The sequence below is a fragment of the Coffea arabica genome, chromosome 2c (assembly GCF_036785885.1).
Source record: "Coffea arabica cultivar ET-39 chromosome 2c, Coffea Arabica ET-39 HiFi, whole genome shotgun sequence".
In the NCBI taxonomy this organism is placed as follows: Eukaryota; Viridiplantae; Streptophyta; class Magnoliopsida; order Gentianales; family Rubiaceae; genus Coffea; species Coffea arabica.
The window spans coordinates 10,959,440-10,986,527 of NC_092312.1; the positions used below are offsets into that span (position 1 = coordinate 10,959,440).

The 27,088-nt window shown below is 35.5% G+C and overlaps 2 protein-coding genes across 5 annotated transcripts; one reads left to right on the top strand and one right to left on the bottom strand.

The window, feature by feature from the left end:
* Positions 1-173: 173 nt before the first annotated feature.
* LOC113725923 (anaphase-promoting complex subunit 4) lies at positions 174-17,061 on the top strand. 3 transcript variants are annotated; one of them, XR_011838955.1, is made up of 19 exons: positions 174-641; positions 765-876; positions 1,488-1,579; positions 3,517-3,600; positions 5,302-5,541; positions 5,708-5,788; positions 6,947-7,074; positions 9,274-9,434; positions 9,511-9,611; positions 9,687-9,761; positions 10,582-10,782; positions 10,937-11,015; positions 11,099-11,210; positions 12,686-12,790; positions 13,824-13,962; positions 14,689-14,916; positions 15,011-15,163; positions 15,509-15,602; positions 16,640-16,710. XR_011838955.1 is itself a non-coding variant. In XM_072074319.1 (19 exons), the coding sequence occupies exons 1-19, from the start codon at positions 570-572 to the stop codon at positions 16,732-16,734; spliced, it is 2,340 nt and encodes a 779-aa protein (XP_071930420.1). In that variant the 5' UTR covers positions 175-569; the 3' UTR covers positions 16,735-17,061. The 3 variants fall into 3 exon arrangements, 2 of the variants coding, with proteins under 2 accessions (XP_071930420.1, XP_027105167.1); XM_072074319.1 differs by having other exon boundaries at positions 175-641; positions 15,521-15,602; positions 16,640-17,061; XM_027249366.2 differs by having other exon boundaries at positions 176-641; positions 10,603-10,782; positions 10,937-11,019; ... (1 more) ...; positions 15,521-15,602; positions 16,640-17,061.
* Positions 17,062-17,749: 688 nt separating this feature from the next.
* Positions 17,750-23,909, bottom strand: LOC113725925 (calmodulin-binding protein 60 C). 2 transcript variants are annotated; one of them, XM_027249367.2, is made up of 8 exons: positions 23,308-23,909; positions 22,236-22,311; positions 21,140-21,198; positions 20,199-20,692; positions 19,874-20,034; positions 19,579-19,782; positions 19,017-19,254; positions 17,750-18,626 (listed from the first exon to the last, which is right to left on the bottom strand). In XM_027249367.2, exons 1-8 carry the CDS (start codon positions 23,421-23,423, stop codon positions 18,070-18,072), a joined length of 1,905 nt encoding a protein of 634 aa, XP_027105168.1. In that variant the 5' UTR covers positions 23,424-23,909; the 3' UTR covers positions 17,750-18,069. The 2 variants fall into 2 exon arrangements, with proteins under 2 accessions (XP_027105168.1, XP_027105169.1); XM_027249368.2 differs by having other exon boundaries at positions 19,020-19,254; positions 23,308-23,901.
* Positions 23,910-27,088: the final 3,179 nt, after the last annotated feature.

A 27,088-nucleotide genomic window follows, 5' to 3' on the forward strand; every position in this document is an offset into this window, starting at 1 on the left:
GGGATATCGGGGGGTTAGACCAAAAAAAAAAAAATTTTGTTTCATTTTCTTTTTTTTCCGTCATTATTATTATTTTATATTATCTCTTAGACTTTCCAACTGAAATTTATCCATTCATTTTTTTTGGGTACAGCATTAACGCATTAGCAAATTTAAAAGGCATTCAATGCTCTGGTCTTGAATCGATCTATTAGCGAACCATAATTTGTATATGCAAGATCCACTACCAAACATTCTATTCTACGAGTAGACCAAGCCACAAGATGTCGGCGCCATAATGGTTACACTTTTGATGAGTCTTTGGCATTCTATGTAATAGTATATAGGAATAGGACCTTTCCAAATTAAAGCTAAAGGAGGTAACTCAATTTGAGGGCACAAAATAGAATATCAGAGGCTTTGGGGACCAAGATGCGATATGCCGTGCCAGCAGTGAAAGACTACCAAATAGAGAATTCACAATTCTCAAAAGCCCGCCACCTCCATTTTCAGCCTTCTCTCAGGTTGAAGTTGGGGAGTCTTGGTACCCCGAAAGACCAAAGCCCTGGCATTTCGGACAACACAACCCAATGGAAACAGATGAAGCTCAGGGAATTGCAGTACCCTTCCAGCTACAATTCGACAAACCCATTGCTTCTCAGGTCCACTTTTTTTTTTTTCACTACACTTCACTATAAACCCACGGACACTTGCAAGTTTATTCCATTTTTTCCCCTGCTTATTGTTCTGACAAAAGATTGTATTTTTATCGAGCTTTTGTATAGATTAAAATTGCTGAATGGAACCCAGAAAAAGATTTGCTGGCCATGGTCACAGAGGACTCAAAACTCCTCCTTCATCGTTTTAACTGGCAGAGACTTTGGACCATTTCCCCCGGTATACATTGCAATCCCCACTTTTTATCTATTGATTTATTTATATCTTTTGCTTTTAGCATTTTCATCTGTCCACTTCCACTCTCCTTTTATGTACTAAGTTGTGGTCTCAGATTATGCGCGAATAAATTTCGCCGAAGTTGTTGTTGGAATTTCCCAGTTATGGATTTTTTAAATGCATTATTAGTTCAAATTATAAACTTCAAATTAAGCGAGTTACCGTCAGTTTAAATTTTTGAACTTTAGGCTTTTCAAGGTGGATCAGTTAACTAATTGTATGACGAACTACATTACTTTGGGCCGTTAGATTGATTTAATGTTCATTTCTTGGAAATGAATGATAAGTGTTCGATAGAATGTCTGGTAGTAGCCTGCTTTTACTTGTCCCTTTTTGCTTGAGATGTTCAAGAAATTATAATAGTGTAGTTGTTAGGTATAATGTGGTAAGGAATCTAACATTTTTCTTTCTGAAGCTTATATGAAAAGAAGCTGTTTTTGTTTTTGAGGAACCCCAACATTAGATGGGACAAATAATTTGGAATTTTGAATTAAATATACTGATCATTATTTCAAAACTTGTAGTGGAATAAGAACTTTCTTCATCTTATGTAGAGAGGTGCATCACATCCTTGTGTTGGCGTCCCGATGGTAAAGCAGTTGCAATTGGCTTTGAAGACGGAACAGTGTCATTGCATGATGTGGAGGTGAGTTAGTTTGAATTTTGACATTTTTTTTGGGAAAGATCATCCAGTTGAAGATATCAATTTTGATTAGATTGCTTCCCGATGTAAAACTGTATCTACTAGGTTTTATACCTACTTGACTGAACTTCATATAGTTTTGAAATCCTGGATCAGACGAGATATTAGTTTTCTATGGTTTAATTTGTCCCAAAACTATGAAACAAGCAGGACTTGGTTTGATTGAGGTAGAATCCCCTTCTTCAGATAACTATGTCTATCAACTATCATGAATAGAAGGCTGGTAAACATCATTCTTTTACTGTGGATTCAGAAATTACCCTGAGGCTAAAAGTGAAGGTTCCATAATAGACCACAAATTTATTGCATCAATAAGTTGTTTGTAATTTTACCTGGTTATGAAAACACAGTCATCTTCTACACTGGAAACTTTGTGGGTACATATTTTTGTATATATAAGTCAAGCATTTTAAAATATATCAGACCTGGGATGAACCAAATTTGTGGCTTTCCAAAAAGGGGTTATTAGGTTTTTTAACATCTCTTTAAGAAGCATCGCAAGAATTTACTTTTGGGGAGTTATGGATGTTTCAATTAGTTTAGTATAGTACTCTAAGCTACAATTAGCAGATAATCTCTCTTCTGTGTTAGAGGTAAGAGAAGGAATTCGGGCTCTTGCGACCGGAAGTGACAGACCTTAATTCTTGTTAGGGTTCATGAGATTAGACCATATTGGATTACAAATCCAGTTACTCGATATTTGCTTTGTTCTTGAACATGGAACCAATAATTATACTCAAAGATTTTGTTCCCTGTTACAGGGATAAAATAATGCCATGCCTGAGCATTATCTGTCCTAAGATAGCTAGTGAGTTGGTAGATTTTGACATTGACTTATTTGTTCCAAAATGGGACATATATTTCTCTATTTAAATTTATTCTAAAACAACCCTGAAATATGCACAACCTTCATTTCTAGGAAATATGGTCAATTAGGTAATGCATATTCAATATTAAATACCTATTTGCAAATGAATAGGAATTTCAGATGTGTAGTTGCATGATTTCAAATGCCAGGATAATCAAGTTCACCTAATCTTATTCATGAATAGAATTATATGTAGATTTTTTAGAATAAAGTGGATGCCTTCTTACAGATAGTTCATCCCACTGGTTACACCCTATACATGGCTCTAGCGTAAGTTAGGACCATTTTATGTTATGTGTTGTTTACTTTCTGAAAGACAATTCAGTTTTTTCTTTTTTTGTCCCCTCTCAAGTTTGAGGAATTGTTAACACCATTTCATCTTGAAAAGAAAAAGCACGGAGTTGTTGAAACATTATGGTTGTGTTTGAATATGGAGAAAATGGGTCCTGGCAAAAGCCTATGGAAGCGAAATTTGATTATAGTGTAAATGGTCTGGAATCATCAGACCATAGCTGTCAAAGGCTTAGTTTATCGAATAATTATCCTTGTGATGAAAATTTATTGCCTTTACTGCTCTCTCTGACATTTTAGCATGCACATACGCTTTGCAAGCCTAATGTAATCTGTTGTAACTATCTTTCTCATGGACATCTCTTGCTTCTTGCTTGCTGTGTAAAGCATATCTTCTTCTTTTCTTTTGGATATCATGTACTTAAGTTATCCATTTTGTATTTCTACACTAATACTGAATTGAATTTGATATTTTGGTGATTTATGGTACACATGAGCCTTCTTCATATACATCTGTCCTATAATGATACAGCAGTTAGTTATCAGATTATGTTAACACTATTACCTTGTTTCACTCAATTGATTTCTTATTTGGAATAGGGTCGAATCTAGTCATCTCTACCCTGTTCTACATATCATGGTGTATGCTCTATCTTTAACTTTATCATGTTCTGATCTTTATGCATGTCATTTTGCTTGGGATGCATGTTACTGGAACCAGAATGGAAAGTTGTTGCGGAGCATAAAACCACATACAGTTGCTGTCGTGTGCCTCAGCTGGGAGGAGGATGGACAAACTATTGCAGTATGGTTTCTTTTTTTACCTTTTCTCTTTCTGTTTTCTTGTCAAGTTAATGGCATACTTTCATTGTATACTGAACACAATTAAATGCTGATCACTTTTAATAGCCATTCCATTCCAATATAATATGAATACAGGTCTATTCATCATATAGTAGCCACTTTTAATGCTGATCACTTGGCATTCCATTCGAAAACTATTATGTTATTCATTGTTGTTATTGATGTGTTCTAAACTAATTAAACTTCACCTGTATGTTAAAGAAAAACTTCTTTAAAGAAACTTGTTTCTTTATTGTGCAATGAGGTCTGGCCTACTTAAGACTTCTTTTATTTGCATGTTTTTCCAGAAACATTACGGCATCATCAGTGGTTTACACACACTGACATACTGAAGCAAATGATTTTTTTTTTGGGAGCTATAACTTCTCATGTAATAACAATACCTTTAGACCACAAGTCAAATCCTGTATGACTGCTGAGTATGGAGGGCTATGGATCCCGCACATGTAGGTGCAGAAAGAGAAGTTTACCCCTTTCCTTGACCTTGAGCATCTGTATGATCCTGTTGACTTTCCTAAGTTGCATATTGTTGGAAAAAAATTGTATTGCTGATATATATACATTAGGTTACGAACGGATAGCTTACTGTCTTACAAAAGAAATAATCCTTCTGTAATGTTGTTAGCACGAAAAAATAATTTTTGAGCAAAAACAACAGGAAAGCATTATAAGATGTATTTTCCAATAAAAGCTTAAAAAAGTCTTAGCTTTTCATGAGCGAAACATTCTTCTGCTGCCGGGCTCCTAAATGAATTGCTAGGAACAGTGAGAATCTTTGTCACGCGGTACTTTTTAACAAGATTAATTTCTCCAAAGAGTGATATGTTGTGATTCATCCTTTATTGTTGCCAATTAGCAGACATTCTGTTGCCTGTTTTCCATGTTAAGACTAGTCGTGGACTAAGGATATGCGGCATCAAATCAATGATACGTGATAGCGTTATTCACTTTAATGTGTAGCTGCTTCACTCTGGATGTTGGCGACTAATGCAATTTACTAAAGCTTGTATTATATCATTGTCAATCTATTGAAGAGCAAGCTTATCTTCTATGGGTTCACCATTTTTATCTGATTCATCTGCACTTGAACTATGGTAGTTCAATGAAAAAAAGTGGTATAACTTCGATGAAGCTTCCTGACTCAGTGATATGGAATATACCTTAATTCTGGACTTGATGAAAATACTTGATGTTGTGTTTTACAAGTGGTACGTGGCAATGGTGATGTTCATGTATAAAATATGGGTTTGTTAACTCAATGCTGTGACAGTATTTAACAAGCTATCTTTGCATCTCAAGTTATGTAGACATGCATTGTCAATTTATATTTTCTGAAAATTGCTAGATTGAGCTTTCCTTTCTTTGAAGTCTTGTATGTATCTCATTTAGATTTTCATGTTATTGTATCAGTTGGCTTTTTAAGAATAAATTCCTACGTACTGTGTTTAAATGCTTTATAATTTTTTCCATTTGTTTTCGTTCTCTTCTGGCCTATTTTATTCACAAATATATTTGTCATTCATATTCTCTCGGGTCTGCATGAGTCCACTTCTGTACCTTTTTTTATTCCTTCTTTGTATATGGGACTAATTTTGTTCTCATTCTTCTACAACTTTGTTATTCTCTTAATAACTGGTATTAGGATGGTAGCAATACTGTTTCAACTTATGAGGACCGCACTTCCCGTTTCTTTCCTCCTCCCCCAAGAGCTCCTAGGATGCCTGGAGTAGTTCCTGGAGACAGTGGCTTCACGGATGATAGCGAGGATTCATTCCAGGATCTATCAAACACATCGTGCCGACGTTTTAACATCTTATGCAGTGGGGACAATGATGGAAACCTTTGTTTTAGTATTTTTGGCATATTCCCAATAGGAAAGATTGTGAGTTTATTCATCCTATGACTGAAATATATATATATATATATATATATATATGTAGTGAATACACTAGAAATGTTTCATCTATTTATTTATTCGGTCAAGTTATTTTTAAGAAACTTACATTTTTTCTGTTTTTTATATGTTTTTACTTGATATTACACCCAAGAACATTCATTGCTTCAGTCTTTGCCGTCAAATTCAGCACAGCCAAGTTAATTGTTGTCTGCAGAATGCTTCCATTCATAAGGTAGGATTACTTTGTCATTTAGCATCTTCTTCATTGCATTCTTATAGATGTATGCATTTCATAGTGGTTCTTGATATAGTTATGTGCATCAAAGCATGGTATTTGATTTATCTGAATTATTCATCCATATTTTGCCAATACAAGTTTGAAAGTCTTGTACAGTCGTCCAAAAGCAGAACTTTAAGAGGGCTTGAAATAGTGCATATACAACTCAGGAACTAACAAGATTTTTGTGGTAGCAAAAGTGCACGAAGTGTCCCATGATGTCTTCTTTCCTTTCCTATATTGGGACTCTATTCATTTGGTGCATATTGCATGAAAGATGTTAGAACATGATTAACAAACCACAGTTGTCTAGTCCAATATGTGAAAGACTAGTTCTTTTATTTATCACCTCCCTTTTCTGGTGTCTCAAGATTAACATGGATGACAATTGCTTCTTAGGCATATAGATCTTGTAATTTTTTGATAGCTTTATACATTCTTTGAAAGAATTTCATAAAGGAATTCATATCCTAAATAACAGTAGGTGCTTTTATGGAATCTTTCACAAGTGAAAGAACAAAGAGGTGAAGGGAGAAATAGAAGGGCTTTTGTGAGAATTGCATCCTTGTTGTAAGACAAGGAAATGGAGCCTTATCTCTGGTCTATTCCGTACAGTGGTTGCCCTCCTTATATCTTGAGAAAAAGCAAATCTCATTTGCAAGGGGAGCAATTCCACATTTTCTTGTGAAACTAATACATTAGATTAATGGCCAGCTGCAAGAATATATGATTGGGAACCTATGCAGCTCCCTGAGTGTTTGCCATGGAATGCACAGAGTTATAAAGAAATAACAAAGTTAAGTTGGTGAATCACTGCACTTCATTAGGTCGTATAATGATGAAAAGATTGGTGACTTTTGGATTCTGCTAGATTCTTTACTTTTGTTTCATTGGGTGTCATTTACTGAATAATAGTAATTAGTGGAAATCTGATGGGTATGTTAATTGATCAAAATTGAGAAGTTTTTAGTTTTCCATTCACTTGGGGAAAAATCACTGAGCTCATCTTATAAAACCTTGAATGCTTTTCTCTTTTCTAAATTGACATTGTAGCTTTTCCTACTCAACTGCTCTGCCGGAGCATTCTGACATTGTTCATGGGACTGTTATTAGGTGGGGTTCTCGAAAGATCTTTGTGATTTGATAGTCATGTGCTCTGGGGAACTTGTTGAAGTTGGGGTTGAATCAAGTCAACTTGGTTTTCACTGCTTAGTTCTTGATACTTCAATATTTTGGAAAAGGTAACTCTATCTAAATGCAATCCTGGAATATTTAGGGGCTTCCATGTCTTTCATTTTCTTTTCATGCTCAATTTGCTTTTGCCTTGGTATGGAAACCTACCTAGTGATAGCTATTAATCTCAGATACACCCTAGCATTAATAAGAAGGGAATGAAAATGCCTTCGTTTTTGTTATTTTTCTTGCATAACGACCAAAACATGATCTTTTATAATGGGATTTGGATTACAGCATTCACCTCCTACACCTCTCTCTCTCTCTCTCTCTCTCTCTCTCTCCGATCCATCTTTACTAGTTTGGCAGTTTTTTAGAAATCTGCCGAAACAGTCTACCACATTTGGATCATAGCCTTGAAAATTAGAAATCTCTTGCTGACAAGGAAACGGCACAAAGGTGAAATCTTACTTTTTATTCTTCTCTGAATTAGGATAATCAAGTTCTGGCTTTGTTCTTAGAATTGAAACCCTTATTTAGTTGATCATGATGATTAATTTTCAAACCTAAATTATACGATTCAACTCTGAAGGAAACACAGTTTGTGATATTCTGCTTGATCTAATAAGTTTTAATCACTGCTTCATTTGTTGAAGCCATTATATATATTGGGCCTGTGTCCTTCTCTGTAGGATTGCTGGTATTGTTTCTTCCTTATTTGGGTCTAGGTAGAGGTGGCAAAATGGACAATCGGTTAGTTAATGGTTTTACTTGAATTATGGATGAAATTAATCCAATTCAATTACAACCAATTAGAAAATGGATCTAAATGGATTGGATCCGGATGGATAAAATAAAACTATCATCCATCCAATTCTGCATTTAATTCTCCTACAACTAAAATTATTCATTTTTCTCCAGCCATACACATTTAGATATCTTTAGTTTTTCTCAGTCATGTGCTCCATATCATTTCCACATGCAGCTTCTGTTTTAGTCCCAAGTCAAGCTAGGTTCCAGTTACTCAAACCTGGCTGAGTGTGATCCTCTCCCTGTTTGTGAACCGAGCCACCCACAAACTTGAGCCTCTATTTTGTTTATTTAGCTCTTTGCTTCTCTTTCACCGAGTCAAACTCAACTCAACTCACCACTTTCTCTTGCCACTTGCAGGTTGTTACCATTATGCCTCTTTCTTCTTTCTGTTTTGCATGTTTGGCTATGATTTAATTTCTGATTCACCCCTTTGAGAGATCTTCTTGTACTTGTATTGCGGCATATGGAAATGACCAAATCCAAACACTTTTTCAAGTGGGTCATAAACCCGACTCAATTCAAGTTAACTTTGCATTTCCCCAAGTGATTACACTCAAGTTTTGCAACTTACAAGCTTCGAATAGCCTCAACTCCACACTTATCATCCTCAACAACACTAATATCGTACCCAAGTTGACTTAAAAACTTGACCTGATTAATTCCTCAATTGGACTTCAAAACCATCACAAACACAAAATTCAGATATAAAAGCTTAGCAAAGTCATGTACACGGTTTTAGTGGCCAAAAGAGCAGCAATGGAGACTCTCCCATAGGTGGAATTAGAATTTCAAAGATTCGGGTTTCCAAATGGGTTGAATGGCTAAAATTTAAGCAATATATTTTGTGGTTATTACATGTTTGAGTGTGTGGGTTAGTTATCATTTGAGTGTGAATGTGTGTGCCAGCATGGCTGTACAGCAAGGCTTTTGTGCTCATATTGGGTTTGTTTTTTGGATTATTGGTTTTACATGGATGACATGGATAATCCATTTAAATCCACAAGCTTAGGTGGATTTAAATGGTTATCCATTTAAAACCATCAAAAATTTCTTACTCATCCAAATCCATTAAAGCTAGGATTAATTGGATGGATAATTGGATATGGATCCAAATTGCCACTTCTAGGCCAAGGAATGTTGTCAATTTGCATAGAGTGACAAATGCAGAAAGATTAAAATTTGCAGAACTTTTGCAAACTCCAAATACATAATTCATGTGCCATACTTTGTGCAGTTAGATACTTATTTTATTGTGAAATGGCTGTTTTGTTCACAATGAAGAGCCTACAATATTTCCACCACCAGTTTATCAAGTTTGTGGGCATCCCTCCTGTCATCAATTGCAGCTGTTGAATTTGGAAGTCAAGGATCTCTTGTTCTTTTGACTACTTGCTAGTTGAACAACTTTAGGTTGACTCTCATTTTAGTTTCACTTCATTTGCCATGTAAATTAGGAAATATGAACTCCATCAGGTGGCTCAACAAGCTTCTAACATTGAGGATCTAACGCAAGTCATCCGCACATCACTATCAGTCATGTTGAAGCAGTGGAATGATGCCATGCATACATTCCATGAGAAATTTAACTCTATATCTTCCCTGATTGCCGATCACGGTAACTATTTAATGAAGTCAATGGTTTTCAGTTCTCATTCTTAGACACTTACTGTAATGCAACTATTCGAATATAGGACTGGACTCGACCCCTCAAGAGGAGTTTCTAAGCCTTTTAGGTGGTGCTAGGACAAGTCCACCCCTTCATCAATTTTTAGTCAATGCTCTTGGAGAAGTGGTATGTCTCGTTTGAGAAAATGTTAACACAAGGCTTGTGATTCAAAGTCATTGCTAAGTTTTTTTTAGTTTGCAGGGTCTCAAGCGGATGGTGAAAGTGGTTTGTGGTGCTGGAAAGGATCTTCAGCTGATTGTTCTTGATCATCTACAGGTGCACTTCATGCATTTTATGTTTGCCTAAGTAGAAACTGTCAACTTAATTTTGAGTTGGCTACCAATAATTGGTCGTGGAGTTTTTATTTTTTAAGCGCTTTATTCTGATTATTCTTCTAAAGTTTCTAAGAATAGTTCTTCCTTGAAATGCACGTAACCATGAGGCCAACACCTAAAGAATAGTTTTTTTTATCTGACTTATTGATGCAGCAATATCTACATGTTTCTTTTTTTTTCTTTTGACTTTTTTAAAGTTACTCATTTGACTGCTGAAGCTAACCTCTGCATAAAGTGGGAAAGCAAAAATCCACATTTGGCAAATAGTTTGTAGCTGTTTAGGGTTAAAAACAAAAAATCCTCCTGTGATATATCTAATACACAGAAAAGCCCCCTGTGGTTTCAAAACATACAAAACCACACCTCATGTTTTGAACAAAATTGTAAACTAACAGAATTCGTTAAATTTAACGAAATCTGATAAATTTAATGGAAAACTTAGCAGAATCCGGTAAATTTAATGGTAAACTTAACGGAATCTGGTAAGTTTAATGGCCTAGACCGTCATTTTTGTTAAGTTTAACGAATTCTGTTAGTTTACAATTTAGTTCTAAATATGAGGTGTCGTTTTGTATGTTTTGAAACTACGGGGGGCTTTTTTGTGTATTAGGTATACCAGAGGGGGTTTTTTTGTTTTTAACCCAGTTATTTATCATTGTAGATATATAACTTCCCTTGATATTTATTTAGCCTTGTTTTGGTTTAAAGTGTGCTCCATAGATTATTGTATTTTTGCAAAGGGTTTTAAAAATAATTTAAAGGTCTATGGCCATATTCTCCAGCCGGCTGCAGAAATTATAGGCTTTAGAATGGGAGAGCTTAGAGGCCTTTCAAGATGGCGTGCACGTTATCAAAGTATTGGTTTAGAAGAGAAATTGATTGAGAATGCTGCAGAAAAAGCTGGCATGTTCCTTGTACAAGTTGAACGATTTATGAAAATCCTATCTTCTGTGGTGCAGCAGGTATGTTGCAGTTAATTGCTGTTTCTGTCTTCTCACTATAGATCTTAACTTTTTCATGTGCAATAAGTTTTCTACCCTTTAAAAAATGTACTTGTTGATGCCACTTTTCTGCCTTCTCAACCATGCACTCGTTGCAGCTAACTTTTTCTTTCAGTTTTCTAATTTCTTCAGCTGGCTGCTGAAATCATTTAAGATTCTAATGTCGGAACCCAGTGATCAGCTTCTACCCTTCAGTAGGTTTGGGTTTATATGATCTACAAATTGACTGATCTTCCTTTCTACATTGGTTTGAAGTTTTTCTTCTTCTTATATTTAGTTGCTTTTGACAGTGAACTCATCATCATATTCTTGAAATTTTTATACGATCAAGATCCCGTAAGGAAACTACTGGAGTTATCTGATGTTGAAAACCCTATTGAAGTTGACTTGTAAGTGTACTTTCAGGACATGATATTCTTGTATGATATAATATGTGACTTCCAATTTCTAGAGTCTGGTGCTTTGGTTTTCTAGTTTATGTTCTTTTCTATGACTTCCTCACATGAAATCCACACTTCAATAAATGTGGTTATTGTTGTTTTTCTCCATTTTTTCTGGTGTTTTGAAGGTTGAGTAGAAATCCAAACTCTTGTGTGTCCAAGCTGTAACATGATACAGAACATTGGTGGTTAATATGAAAGAATTAAAAGAGAAGTGTTCTGCAGTATTTACTTGGTTCATTAACATGGTTAATGAATCAGTTAGGTCATTCATCTGCTGATAAGTCATTTCAATTGGAGCCTTAGGAGTAATAGACAAAAGTTTGGGGATTTCCTTCGCAGAAACTGTCCCCAGTTTTTATGGTCAGTATTAATTGATATATAGTTAGTGATCCACCGCAGTTTGCTGATGGAGTTGGAATTCTGTAATTCTTCCTTTACCTATTAATCATAGAGAAGAAGAGACTCACGCCTCTGCTTCTTCCCCTGAGTAGGACATAGGAAAGAGGTGGGGTGACCAGTAATTTGCCCTGTTAAATGATTGCTGCAAACCAGACTCAAACTGAAATTTTCTTTTGTTCTCAATTATATATAGCATTGTGCACCTGCTTAGCAGACAGAGGTTATACTCCCTCCATCCTCCTTTAAGTCTGCTCAAATGTAATGTCACCTCTTCTGAAGTAGGAGCTTTGAAGCATATATTGTTTCTTCCCTTTTTATACTTTAAACACAATAAGTCAGTTGCACCACGTGTTCCGTCGTAGCCCTTAGATTTGAATTAATTGATTCAGTAGATCTTACCTATTTCCAATTTTCTCTTTAATTTACTACATGGATTCCTTAGAACCTGTACACTTCCCATTAAGACAATCACTTCGGTACAAGTAGAGATCTGCTTTAGTTGCATGCTGATATATATGTCAGAAATGTGTAGGGATCTCTGAACTAGGAGAAAAAGGAGGACACAGCCCCTCAACCTCGATAATCAGTTAAGTTTTAAATTTAGTGTCCATATAAAAATTACACCATTGACATGATGTTTCCGGGGCAATATCCCTACACCCCTTTCCTCACACTTCATATAAGAACTTTGCCATTTTTCTTTGAAATGCTAAATATTTGGGAATATATAGAAGTGTCTTAGGAAGATTGTTGAAACTGGCCAAGCTTCTGGTTCCCCATTAATTTGTGAGGGAAGAAAACACTTCCAGTTTCTTTACTCATAAATTTTGTCTATAAAAGCTGCAACTTTGTTGATAGTCCAGAATATTTGTTCTTTTTTATCCTAGATTAATTGATTGGTGGTACCCCCTCCCCCCCCTCTTTTGAGTGTACTTGTGAATTCTTTGATAAGTGCATCTTGTTTACTTTATATGCTGTCATCTTATTATATATCAGCTAAGTTCATCATTTTGGTTCTACAGGGAAACAATGCAAAGAATCAAAGAATTGGCACATTTTGGAGGATTTTCAGATTCTGAATACTTGAAAAGAACATTAGCAGAAGAATTTCAACTGATGGTGTGCTGGTAGATATTTTTCCCTTGCTTTGTCATTCTTTTGTACTACTATTGATATTGTATTAGAATCTTGGCATGTCCTGTTGCAATAACTGATAAAAATGTGTAGGTTTTTTATTTCCTTGTTTGAAAGTTTACTTGTTCCCCTCATCAGGCATCCATGAGGATGATGCATACAATAACTAGGCTTGGTTGAACTAATCTGTATTTATGTATGGAAGAGGTAATCAGAATTCCTCTTATTAAAGGTGTCACTAGTACAGTAGAATGGTCAATACACATACCAAGTGGGTTTTCTTGGAGCTAACGTATCATATTTGTTCACATGAAATGTCTACTGCCATATTGAATACACTTTGCCGAGGACTGCATAATCCATTTGTTTGGACTTACCTACTTCAAAATGCCCTCCCCTGTCCCACCAAAATAAATAAATTAAAGATCTCTTCTATTTATTCTTTTCATCGTAGTTGAACTTTTGGGATTTAAATCTGTATACAGTTTAACAAATAGCAAGTTTGATAAATGAGCTCATTTATAGAATCTTCTTTTATTTCAGGCTCTGGGTCATTGTTGGCTATCATTCTTTGTTTATTTTTTATTTTTCAATTATTGTCTGATAATCATCTCTATTTCCTCGACAAAATAATCTCTTGATTAGCAAGTATATTTGATTTGACTTTCAATAAATTTTTCTTGGGAATATTTCATCCTCTTGATTGCAGCACATCTCCTGATTAATGAAATTACGTAACTAGCCCAGAGCCAGCACAAGACATTCATATTGGCCACTTCACAGTTCACAGGGAATTTTTTTTTTTTTGCTCGACTAATTCACTACCATTTCCATTTATATTCCAGGGTTATGCCTTAATTTTTTAAACAAGAATTTGTTGATACCATATCGCAGGCATAATGTTGTCATGTGCTCCATCTATTTAGAGCAATGTAGTTGCCCATTTAAGTGCACTTTTCTTACATAGGATCTAAAGAATTTTGTTTTATTTGCAATTAACTTAATTATGTGGCTTCACAATTGCAGTTTCAATGAAGCTTTTGATGTGCCTTTTGCTACAATGTCCAAAAAGATCCTATGTAAGGATTTGTTTCCACTTTTTCCTTTGGAGTCTTTTCCAAGGGAGGTCTCCTCTAATATTGCTGCGTCGGTATCATATTACCAGGTAAGTTAGTTAAAATGAGCATACTGTCTAATTTGGAATAAAAAATTCAACATTGTCCCGATACAAAGTGGCTGCTTTTTACTTTTACAAATTCCAAGAGGTTGAATTGGCACTTATGTGAGATCCTTGAAACTTATTCAATTGTCTTGTACGGTTAGTTAGAGTGAGCATATGGTCTATTTTGATATATTGAATTCAAGATTAAACCTTTGAAGCAATTTATTTGAGGACAAATGATTTGATAAAGTATGCTAATCAATCACAAACTTGATTCACTTCACCTGGCAATGTGCTTGACTTTATGATATGGAGAAGTTGAGAGGTTATATGTACACCATATTCAGAAGCTTGAATAGAAATTTTTAAATCAATGTGACATAAAGAGGAACTTTGGTTTATTCAGGGGGCTAAAGAGAGATAGAAAAGGACATAAAATTTTGCAAATTCTAATCCTGATGATGGAAGCAGATATTGGTTAAGGATGCAGTACACTTGGACAGAATAGGTGTAATTGGTGCTTGTGATTGATAGGAAATCTGATCAAAATAATGTGAAAATCTCAATGACAGAAAAGTTTCATGTATGTTGATCAAGTAACGTATAAATCTGTATCTATGTGTGGACATATATATTGCTACCAGTAAATGTAAGGGAACATTTGCTGATTCTTCTTGATTTCTTTCTATGTTTCATGCTGGAGTTGATTCTTTTTCTTCCACTTTCTAGGGTGCTTCAGATGCTGGCTCTAATCATGATACTTGCGGGCAGAGGATGACTGGTTACATGTTGTTCAAGATACCTGATGAATCTTTTTCAGATATTTCAAACTGCATTGGCATAGCAAGGGGGCTTATTCATGATTTTGGCAATTCAGCAATGGGTCAACTCCCATTAGAAGCTGCACTTTTTTCTGTTCCTAATGGCTATACCTGTGTAGATCTTTCTCTATATAAAGTAAGTATCTGAAGTTCAAAATATTCATGGTTTCATATTGCCAGTCCTACTATTCCATCGAGCTTCTCTTATGTGATATATTTAATCTGAACAGGAAGGTCAGCTTGTTCTTTTGCTAAATGAAACAGTTACAACTTGCGAGAGCTCTGGGAATGCTTACCTGATGATCATTCAAGCATGTGACCTTCCATTTGTGCCTCTTTCAAGATCCACAAGTTTGAGCTCTTGGAGACTTGATCAACTTACGGTACATATCTGGCTATCTTTCGTGCATAAGTTAAACATTTGACATAGATTAGTTGAGACTCTTCATGGTCGTAGCCTGATTAGAGTCATTTAGTTCTTTCCAAATGGGTTCTCTGTTTTTGAGTAGCATTCTATTGCTAGGAGCAGCACAAAATACAGCAACAATTTGATAATATGGACTTTTGACAAGTGTATTGATTCATCAGTCTCTACCACCTTTTCACCTGTAGAATTTTAAAACCCAATCTTTCACCAATTAAATGTAAATTTAGAACTTCAAAGTGGTTGTGTTCTCAAGACCACCGTCCCCTTTCTCTTGATCACATGCAGTGTGTTTGATTTGTAGCTTTTCTTCTAGGATTCTATTGTGAACTTACAGTTGGATAATGAAAGGGTTCGAGATATTCCTCACTGTGTGGTTGCTCCACTGGCAGTTAGTGGTGAGTCTTCTCATTTGTATCTGGTATGGTTGTTGGTTTTTCTGTGTACTTTATATCCTGTTATGAAGTGATTGTAGATCCACAGAATCACCTAATGCATCTTCAATAGACCAGCTAGGTCAATTAATTTTAAATGAAGCAAGGTTTTAGATCTCATTATTTTTTAACTGCATTCGTATGCTTGCCCTTGCCTTTGCCTCCTGCGTCGGAGTGCAAATTTTGAAGGCACGTATGGTTAGTTGGTCATTGAAAACAATAATATTTAGGGGTGTTTGGTAAATGGGTATGAGGGGCAGGAATGGGTATCAGCGATGTCATACAAGCATGGAAGCAGTATATATGTTATCGTACTGGGATACATAAAATGTTGTAAGAATAGACAACGAAGTGCATTTATGAGTTTGCAGTAATTAGACAGTTATTCAGCAGCTTTTTCTCTGGGTTTATTTTATATGCTTTACATGTGCATGAAAAGAAAAACAATATTCAAGGGCATGTCTAAAATTATTGACATAATTATTAGCAAAATTTTACAAGCTATACCAGTAAATTTTGTATTACGTTGTATTTAATATATGTCACAAATCATTTCTAACTATTGGATAAAACATTATAGCACACAGTACGAAAAAGGATACCAAATTTGTTTTTGTTTCATTCTGTAGTATTATTTTGCATTATTGGTTTCTTGTGTTAATTTCCATTAATGGGTCAACCACATTCGATATTGAGCTGAATGATTATCTTGTGCATTGTTTAACTAGACTTTTGCGTTTTGGATATCAATCAAAACAAAATGCTGACGTTTAGCTCATATAATAGTTAATTGTTTCTTAGATTATTTGACCCAAAAAAAAAAGTTCACTGATTAAGGGAGTCTTATTGTCACTATTTAGATTTGTGAATAAACAATAGTACAATTATAAAGCCACGAGCTGTCTACGTGAAAGTAACTCGTCTATTGCATTTAGTAGCAGGATAGATTGTGCTGTTGAGAAACACTCTGGATTTGACATTTTTATATCTTGATTATTCAGCTTCAAGAGGTGTTGCTTGTGTCTTTGCTGCAAGAAAGCGTGCACTGGTTTACATTCTGGAGGAAGATGAAGATGAAGTGTCAAATTCAGAATGAGCAACTTTATTCTACCATCCATCTTAAATTTCTTCAATCCGTACATTTGAATTTTAATCTCCTGTTTTGTTGCCAGTGGGTTCTTTCCAGGAATCAGAGTGTATCTTTCAAGTCTGTAAGAGGCATTTAATGGAGATGTGCGGTGGTTTTATTTCTTGAGCAACATTCGTAGAACTGCAGTTTACATGAATACATTGGAGAATGCAAGGGTGAGGTGGTTTAATAGTCATACAATGTGCGTTTGTCTGTACATGAGTTTGCATGATGCATCTTTATCTGGAGTAGAATACACGATATTTCCATATGCACAGATACCAAATTTTTCCATGCGAGGACATTTCTTATGGTAATGATTCTTCATGAACTATTATCCTTAGTAATCCAGCTAGCCAGTCACCTCTGGTAGAGAGCTGAAGTATCCGAATCTTGTGCCAAGTTGGTAAAGAGTATTGCTGCTTTTCCCCCCTCCCATGGCCAAAGAATCTATTCTATCTTCTAGGCCTCTGCATGATTTCATATGATGATGTGCGCATGATTACAACCCAGACTACAAGGCTGTGAATTTCGGTTACATCTGTAAATCTTCTTGAAGACTAACTCTCTATAACCATCCCCCAGAGAGGGGAAAAAAGGGCCCTCAAAATTATTCCCGTTTGGATTACTCTGCTTTGCTGGCTTAAGTATGGTTTCTCTCTATTTTCATGGGCGCTTAATCTTAACAATTTATGATTTTTCCATGATTTGAAGTCTGAATTGGAACAAAAGTCAGATTTCTTACTGTTGCAGAACTTGAGATTCGTGATGCCATGAAGAAAGTTGGAATCAACTTAATTTCAATTCTAAAGAGAGCCACTGGATATGCGAGCGATATTCACGTTTAGTACTTCCATTCATAAAGTTACAAAAAATAACGTGTGTGTGGATAAGAAATTATTTGGAATAAGTTTTTGAAAAAAAAATACTATAACACTTTTTTAATGTGATATACGTCAGATAAAAAGATGACTGAAAAATGTTTTAAAAAAAACACACAACACTAGCATTTAAAAATAGGGAAACTTTGCCTGCTTCTACACTGTTAGGCCAAGGAGGAGAAAACTCGCATCCTTCCAAAGAGGTTAACGTGCCAGTAAAATTTGGAATAGCTTCAGCTCAGGACAATGCACCATGGTGCTCTACAAGCAGCAACTGTACATTTAGATGGGCTTCCCTAAATCCAGAAGAAGTGCAGCTGCTATAGAACCGTTAACCAGACTCAACTGTAAGGCAGCTGCTAAACTCATGATAAAGAAGCCTCAGTGCCAAAATCAACCGGTTTCATTTGGAAAGGAGACCCTATGACTCTTCCAATTCAACAATTTGTGCTCTTCTCTCAGCAGCTTTCTTCCTGATGAAGATGCCCCATCTCAGGGCTGCTTTGAGTTTTAGCCATCCAACAACAGCTTTACCTGATGGACGTGTTCGATCCTCATCAAAAGCATAGCCTGAAGATGTACCAGCCATGTATCCCAGTGGGTATTGGTAGTTATTTTCTGTCCCATTTACAGGAGTGTGACCATAACCTCCCATGTTGAAGATGCGAAGTAGATTCTGCATGTCTTCATTTTCAAGCATCTCATGACTCCTTAAGCGGATGTCTTCCTCACTGAAAACATCATCAAATCCCCTGTAATTGGAAAGATTGGATGGGCCAGGTGCATGGAAGCTTGACATGGAAGACTGTAGTGGTCCAAGGGCCAGCAAATTTGTATTTGTTGGAGAGTGAACTTGTGATGATGTAGTAATCATCTGGTTATGCAGAGGTAATGAAGAGCCATGGATATGAATAGTTGGATTGAGGTTCATGCTCTGAGATTGCATTTGAAATCTACTGCCGCCATTCTCATCGTACCCTAATGAAAGAGTCAGCAATCAAGCATCAGTGACAGGTAAATTAAAGCAACACAATTTAAAATGGTTCCAATGAAACTAAACATATCCAAAAGGAGGGTGAACAATACATCACAGTAACTGATCTAACAAGCACAAATAAAATAAAGGAGTTTGATACATCACATTTCTAGATACCTGATTCTTAGTGGCTTGCCTTTTGTGTTAGTAATTTAATTGCCCATCTCATTTTGTGCTTGTTAGCATGCCATGTTCAAAATGAACTTATCCTCTATTGAAATGTCCACTCTTTACCCAATTTTATGTATGTTTGAAAATTTAAACACATTTATTTTGTGATCCACAAACAGAAACCAAAATCATAACAAGATAAAGAAAACAACATTATATACCACCTATGGTCTGTACTGGACTGATTGAAGGCTGCTCTGAAGGAATCAAGGGTGGAAGACTTGGTAGATTGACTTGATAATCAAAAGAATTTGAATCGTTTTGTGATCCAGTAGCAATATCACTCTGAGGAGCACTTGAACTTTTATTTTCAGCGAAGCTAAGGAGAGCTTTGCCATCATACTCAATAACATGCATCCAGTTTTCATACGCCTTCTTCACCAAGGTATCAACATAAAGCTGCAAAAATTGAAAAAATTGGGGTTCAAAATGGTCTGATTCTTCCAAAAAAGTTCTAACATCTATGTATATCAGCAGGAATTGAACAAGAAGAGGGTCAGCAGTGGCATGCAAGTGTGATGATGTTCAACCATTTACCAAGACTGGTCGCCTACAAGATTTATTAGCGAGACACAGATACATGTCCAGACCAATAATGTTGCATGTAACGCCATTAGCATTAAACAACACATCTGACCTTGACGACAGGTAATGAACAGTGAGAATACCAGAATATGCATGGTACAGAATCTTGCTAGGCAAAAGGACTGCAAAAACACAAACCTTCTGACTGTCAGAGAGAGTGTCAGCTGGATGGTATTGGTCACCAGCAATCAAACCAGTCAATTCATAGATATTGTTAAACACCACTCCAACATGTCTGAGATCATCTGGATAGTAAATATAGTGATTCCCACTCAGAACACAAGTCTTCGCATGCTCCACCAGAACGTCCCACATTTTATTTGACATTCCACTTCCCAGTATCTGAGACAATCAAAGTGAATGCTATGTAAGTATACCACTTCAAGTAGAGAAAAAGAACCCAAAAAAAAAAACAGTTTTCTGTGATTCTTACATTTCGAAGCTTCTGCGAATCTCTTACTACAAGTCGTAGGAAGTCTTCTACAGTGTATAGTCCAGCTTTATTTAGCCTCTTGTGGAATGATCCATCTTTTCCAATCTTCTCTAATCTCCAAACTTCATCGTGCAATGCTGGTGGATAATGTTTCTTGTACACTGCAAACCAAAGTGGTCACATATTTAATACAAATACCAATACAAAACAGCAGCTTACAGAAACACATGCTGAAAATATTTTACTTCTATATTTTTATCTTGTACACATGCTGACAGTCATAAACAAAGTAGCAGCACGAAAGCTTGAAATGATGTAAACTTACATTCTCCTCTATGATCCTTGACGGTGAATGCATCTGTTTTGGCTTCACGGATACGAATGGCCTCACAGCAACCCAAAGCAACCTTCAAACCTAATCTAAATTTTCTGCTCCTAATCCAGCTAGAGTTGTCTGTGAATGTCAAGTCCCCTAGTGTCCCTACACCATCCTTCAAAGTTACTTGCAAGTCCCCAGTTAGAAGTGGCCTCTTTCCTTCACGCTCTTTCACTACGTGGGAATCAAATTCTTCTTGAGTCCATCCATCATCATCTTCATTGTTGAAATCACCTTCAAGAACAACAATGTCCAATTTTGCTGAGGACTCTGGACCAGAAGTTACAACATGGCCACTAACAGCATCAACCAATACTATGTGAATTGCAGCACCTTGCTCCCCTTCTACTTTCCCTCCTGTAAATAGAGGTAGGGACAACTTTGTTCTGAACTGCAGCTGTAGGTTTCTTCCGTCAGGCCCTTCTATTCTTTTTGGAGATGTCCTGAAAATTTATGAAAGTTTAATGCCACAGAGGATATAATATGACCAGGGTTGCACTCCCCTTCAAGCAGCACAAACTCAAGTATAAATGATCATCCAGCAACATGATACTAGGAAGTTACAGAACAAAATTCTTGAGTGAGGCTTCTAAATTGAACACAACGAACATAACAAGAAAGTGATGTTCATTTCAATTAGCATGCATTTGATTTGATTAAATAAAAAAAAATTTCTTTTTAAAGAGATAAATAAATAAAAATAAACCAAAGACAAAATTCAGTATAAGGGAACAAACATAAAATCTATCCAAGAGGTATTCAAGCCCTGTACATTTCAGAAGTAACTTTGCTCTCTTTAAAGAAGTCTGCAGGGTCCATAGGATGCCACCAAAAGAAATGAGATGGCTTGAAAAACAATTATTTCAAGTAATTAACATTTAAGTTCATACCTTCCATTAATTTTAGCGGGGCCCAACTTCGCCAAAGCTCGCTCCACTTCTTCACTAACCTGGTCAGTTGAAGAAATATTCATAGACACATTAGACATGATAATGCCAGATATACTTCTAAAGAGAAATCCACAAATTCATTATGCATGCTTTAGTTGTGTCACTCATTCCAAGAATTAGCAAAGGCAGGAGACATTTTCTTACATAATGGAAGACATTAACTGAAGAAACACAATTTTAAGCACATAAAGGATCTGGATATGGTCCATGTGGAATGACTTAACAGTAATGCTATTCAGAGATATTGCCTATTTGACAAATATGACCTCTTACTTCCCGGTATTAACAGCAAGAAGTGAAAAGTCAAGAAATTGGAAAAGGCCCAGTACAATAACTGTTTGGAGACCAAACCATTGAAGGATTGAAGAGAATACTAAAGTAGGCTGTTAAAGATCAAGTTGGAAAAAAGGCATGACATTCATCTGAAATTCTCTAAGCACAAGCAAACCATATCTCATCAGAGACAATATTCTCTATGATGCATGAAAACTAGGATCTCCATGGTTTCAGGAATTATAGACTGTTTTACATACTGATATACAGAGAGGAAGGTATATAGAACTAGGATGAAAGAAAGAAGTTCACATACAGAACTTTTTTAGCAAAAGAAAGTATTGCATTATGTCAATAGGGAAAAACTAAATTATGAGACATCCTCTTTGTGTCAATGACTTCTTAAGTGGAGCATCCAGAGGCACTGTTCTATAGGTTGTCCTTAGTCAGATAAAAGGCCATCAAGTCAAAAACAAAGACAGATGCATGCAAAATAAGTCTTCATTAATTATTTTCTCTCATCTCTTGAGAACTATCAATCATAATTCTTCAATTTTGTGATGGACAAACTATTACTAGACACAGGCAAAAAAAAATTTTGCAAAGCAAACTACACGTGGAAAACGTGAGACCCTGATCAATTCAACAAATTAATTTCTAGGACTTGCTTCAGCCGTTTATATGGGAAATAAAGCTGGTATGTCAATAATCAAATCGTTTCTGAATTGGAGTATACAAGGAAAAAAAGGCATAATTATCTTACAACTCTTCGAAGAATGGGCTCTAGCGATGAGCAAAGTTTCTGCAGACTGTCCACCTTTAGAGCTTCAACAATAACACTGCATAAACCATTTGTAGTTTTCCCTCATAAAGCAGTTTATAAACCAGGAATGCTTTGCAAGGTTGAGATAAAGGCTTAAACTTTCGGCAGTTAAAATTCTCAACTTCTCTGACATTTATTCAGTGATAAAGACAGATAAGTATGCTGCAGGATTTCTTTCCCAGTGTGTCAATTCATACTTGAAAGAGAGTTAATTTACAAGAGCAGGCAAAAGTGTACAAAAAGGAATATGGCAGGCAGCATACTAGAGTTTGTCAACCTTGGAAGTATCGGAGCAGTCTGGCCTAACTCTAAAATATATGATGGGAAGTTACTTATAAATTTCTTTTGAAAGAACCACCGTGATGGCAAATGATCATATCAATGACAAACTGACGACCAACATGAAGCTTAAAGATGTAATGAGATGTGAAATAAGTGATGAAGGTCATGAAAGCAGATAAATAGACTATTGGCGTGGGAGGGAAGGTGGTCACAGAAAAAGAAGAAAAACAAGTCCATTATTGTCAAACTATCTGGCAGAAACCAAAACCCCATCCATATTTGTCGCTTATACCGAAATCCAAATCCACAAACCTTCCAACTCCAACAACACCGCTCCCCCCCCCCCCCTTCAAAAAAAAACCCAACACAATGAAAGAGCACAATATTTATGAATTATTGCCTACCAAGCACGAAAAAATCATTCCCTTCATCCTACAAGCCTCGACCTTTTTGAGAAATTAATCGTAAATTTAAAAAATGGTGAAGACCGGATTCATAGGAAAACTCGAGAATATCTTGGAAGAACATATAGTTGGTGTATATCTGGATGGCATAACACTTGGCAAGGTCAAACAGCCCTTTTCCAACCAAAACCAGCAGCTCCTTTAGCCCGGACAGGAAAAAAAACAAAAAAAGGCTACAAACTTAATCCAAAGATAACTAATTGAACTAGAATGCAGAAGAAAAAATAGAAGCGACCAAAGAGAAAAGAAACTCTGGGGGAATTTACCTAGCAAGAGCGGGCCTTTTTCTTTCAGGCTGACCATCATCACTACTTGTGGATTGATCCAAACTGCGTTTTTCTCTGGCCATGCTATTTGATTTCTGAAAAATCCGAGCTTGCATTTTGAACCTTTGGTTACTTCAGATGCCCGAGAAAATAAACAACTCAATCTTTTCTTTCTCTATCTGCAAAGCTCGGAGACTCGAGATCTGATCTGAAATAATAATGTCAAATACCAGCAGAGGAGTACTTGAATTAGTAATTAATTAATGGATGGTGGTAGTTATTTAAACTAGCCACTCCAAGCTCCAACTGGTAGAAGTATTTTGGATATCAGCTTCGGTTAAAGTCTACATTCTCAACGGGAAAAGCTGTGAGTTGGAGAATCTTATAAAAAGGGAAGGGGAAAAGAGAGAATTAGGAAACATGATGGAAAGCGGGAAAATTGAAAGTTCTGAGAAATGTTACAGAGGCGTCAATGAAACTTCAAGGAAAGATCAGGGAATTTTCTTTGATTTGGAGCTGATGGGCCCTCTCAGCACTCTGCTAAAAAAGTACGCTAGGAAGGGCACAAGACTTTGGCTTTATCTTTTCTTTTTTCTTTTTTTTTTTTTTCCCTGATGGAGGGGGTATCCGGACTATCGGGTAGATCAGACCCGACTAATTTCCCATCGGCTCGAAATGAGAGGTCCTATCTCCCTGAATATAATTACCTGGGACTCGAATCTTGACGCACATTAAACAACGATTCCTTAAGAGGCGTGCCGTGACCAATCGAGAGAGACCTTTGGCTTTTTCTACTCCAATCACTTTATTACTAGTACTATGCTTATCATGAGGGAGTTCTTTTACGGTCCTTTAGGTAGTGTACCATATGGATGAGGTGGAGTTTAAATTCACCGTTAAATATAAAAGAAGAGTTATTAGCCCTTAAATTTAGATTTTAAGAATTTAAATCACCAAATGATATAGCAAGATGTGTACCATACCAAAAAGGGAATGTAGCGTTTTCCCTATTTATGGGAATAGGATTGCATAGTTGGGGCGGTATTTGGATTGTAATTTTTTAGAATTTTTGTAAAAATATACTGTAACGATTTGATATATGTGAGATAAAAAGATGATTAACAAATATGTTTATGGAAAACGTATAAATTTTTTTATGATAAATCCCTTTCTAAATAAGGGACAGGAGATTATTTGTCCAAATTTATTTGCTTATATCATCATTACAATTTCCAATATACATTTTTATCTTTCAAATTATCTTTTTATTTCATATACATCACATCATAAAAAAGTACTACAGTAAAAATATCTTAAATAGTTTACAATCCAAACACACTGGTAGGTAAGTTTCTAACATACCCCTATTTTACATAGTTGGAGCTCTTTGACACGGCTTTAAACCACATAGTTTGACTATTAAGTATTGTACGTGTCAAAGCTCCCCTATAACTTATCCTCAACTTATCCTATCATAAATGTATGTCTTTTGTGTTATGGTAGCATAATTCATGGGTACTGCTGGTTTGTTATTACTATATTGATTTGCATAGAAATAAGACCTATGAGCACAAATAATTTCCAATTAAATACTATATTACTTTTGATCATTGGTGAGTCATCAACTAACTTATCTTATAATAGAATTGCATTAAATGTTGATATAACTCATTCTATTTAAAAACAAAAAAAAATGTTTAACTTCTGCATGATACATATAAATGATGAGTTTAGCACGTCATTGCATCACAAAATAATTTTTTTATGTGAAGGAGAGTTGGGTTAGATGATAAGAAGAAAGAGATTATAAGTAGGAGAACCTATACATTTATAAAAAAAAAATTCAAAAAATATAAATTTTTTTATATTTATGAAAAGAAACATGTTCTCTTTACTAAATAGTTCATATGGCAAATTGCCATTGACCCTTAAAATTAAATGCAAGAATGATCCTCTATGCAATTTTTATGATGAAAGTACAATGTAACATGTACCTAAATAGAATAAAGTAATGGGGATTAAATAAATTTAGTTGAAAATTCTAATAGCATTCCCAAAAAAAAAAAAAAACTACTACTCCTCGTTCTTGTGTGTTCATGAAAATGGATAACTTTTGGAAAGAAACAAGTAGGAGAAATGCTCCCTCCCACATCGGTTGGATGTGGGTCCTTTAACCTGGATTTAAGATCTATAGAACTCCCATCTTGTCACCAATTGGTTGGACGTGAGTTTCTTGTAGGTTCTCTTTAGATTACTCTTAACTGGGTCATTTAATCGCTAACCTCCTCAGTATTTCTAATATAATTGGGTGTGTGAGTTTCTATCTATTGACAGAAAAAAAAAAGTAGGAAAAATGCTTTAAAATGCTAAATACAAGGTCAATATTGTCAAGTTCCTCATGGACAGATCAATTGGTTACGACAAGCCTCCTTAGGAGTCATTGTCCATTCCCACCAGGGGTCGAGTCCCATGGTTATTGTACTCGGGGAGATGAGGCCTCTCCTTTCAGGTCGGTGGGGAATTAGTTGGATCCAATTTATCCGATGACTCGAATATCCCCTCCGTCAGGAAAAAAAAAAAAAAAAAGGTCAATATTGTCAACCACCAACCAGCTTGGTGTAGAGGAGCGTCGGCTGGACGGCTTCGGGGCTAATCGTTAATGTTTTGATGTTGCTTTTGGTTTCGTCGCTGACATTTCTCTGAATTTAAGGATTAGGCACGTGCAGTACTTCTGGAATTCTGCTTACGTCTCATAGCTGACGTTGGATTTCGCTGGTTTTTATATACAGTAGAATTTAATAATTACTAATATAAATTATTAATCTACACATAATCCTTTGCCAACCTAACCCCCCGCCCCAAAAAATATTCCTTTTTCTAGATTAAGTAAGCATTGAGATTGGGCATTGGCGTGCTCCCTCCGTTCCAAATTATTTATCACATTTTGGGATATAAGTTTTTAAAAAATAGTGGTGATGTTAGTGAATTTATTTCTTAAGTTGTCATTGAAAATATAAATTTTAATTTTGAATTTAATATGAAATATAGATAAAAGTGAATAATATTAAAAGAAATTATCAAAACTAATTTTGACTTTAATAAGGTGACAGGTATTCTAAAATATCTCAAAATAAAAAAAATGACGTTTTTTACAGGACGAATGAAACATTGGTTGGACAAAAAAAAAAAAAAAAGAAACATTGGTTATCTTATAGCTTATCTTCTACTTTTAAGTGTGTTGTCGGCCAATTTGCCAATTAGTTGACTTGACATGGATAGACGGGAGGTAGCAGGTGACCTAAACGCGCATTTGTGGAAAGCTTTGGCATTTCTCATGGTGATGCTCAATGTTAAAGCCCAAGTAAGACAGCCACGTGAATGTAGAGTATAATGTCCTTGCTCAATGATGATGGTACTAAAAAAAGTGCATAGTGTTCAACCAACTAATGTAAAGAAGTGATACACTTTGTCTCTGGGGCCGCAAACGAATCGAATCGAATCAAATTTTGACCTAATCAAGTCGAGTTTTAACTTAATTTTAATGAACTCGAGGTCGAGTTCGACGAGCCGACAATTTAAAGTTCGAGCTTGAGCTCGAAAAAAATAAAAAATAATTATTTTATTTTTTTAAAAAATAAATAAAATAATATTTTTTCTTAATAAATAATAAATTATTAAGGATATATATATATAATTTTATTATTAAAATATAAAATAAAAAATATATATACTTAAAATAAAAAAATAAAAAATATATATATATATATTCGAACTCGCGAGC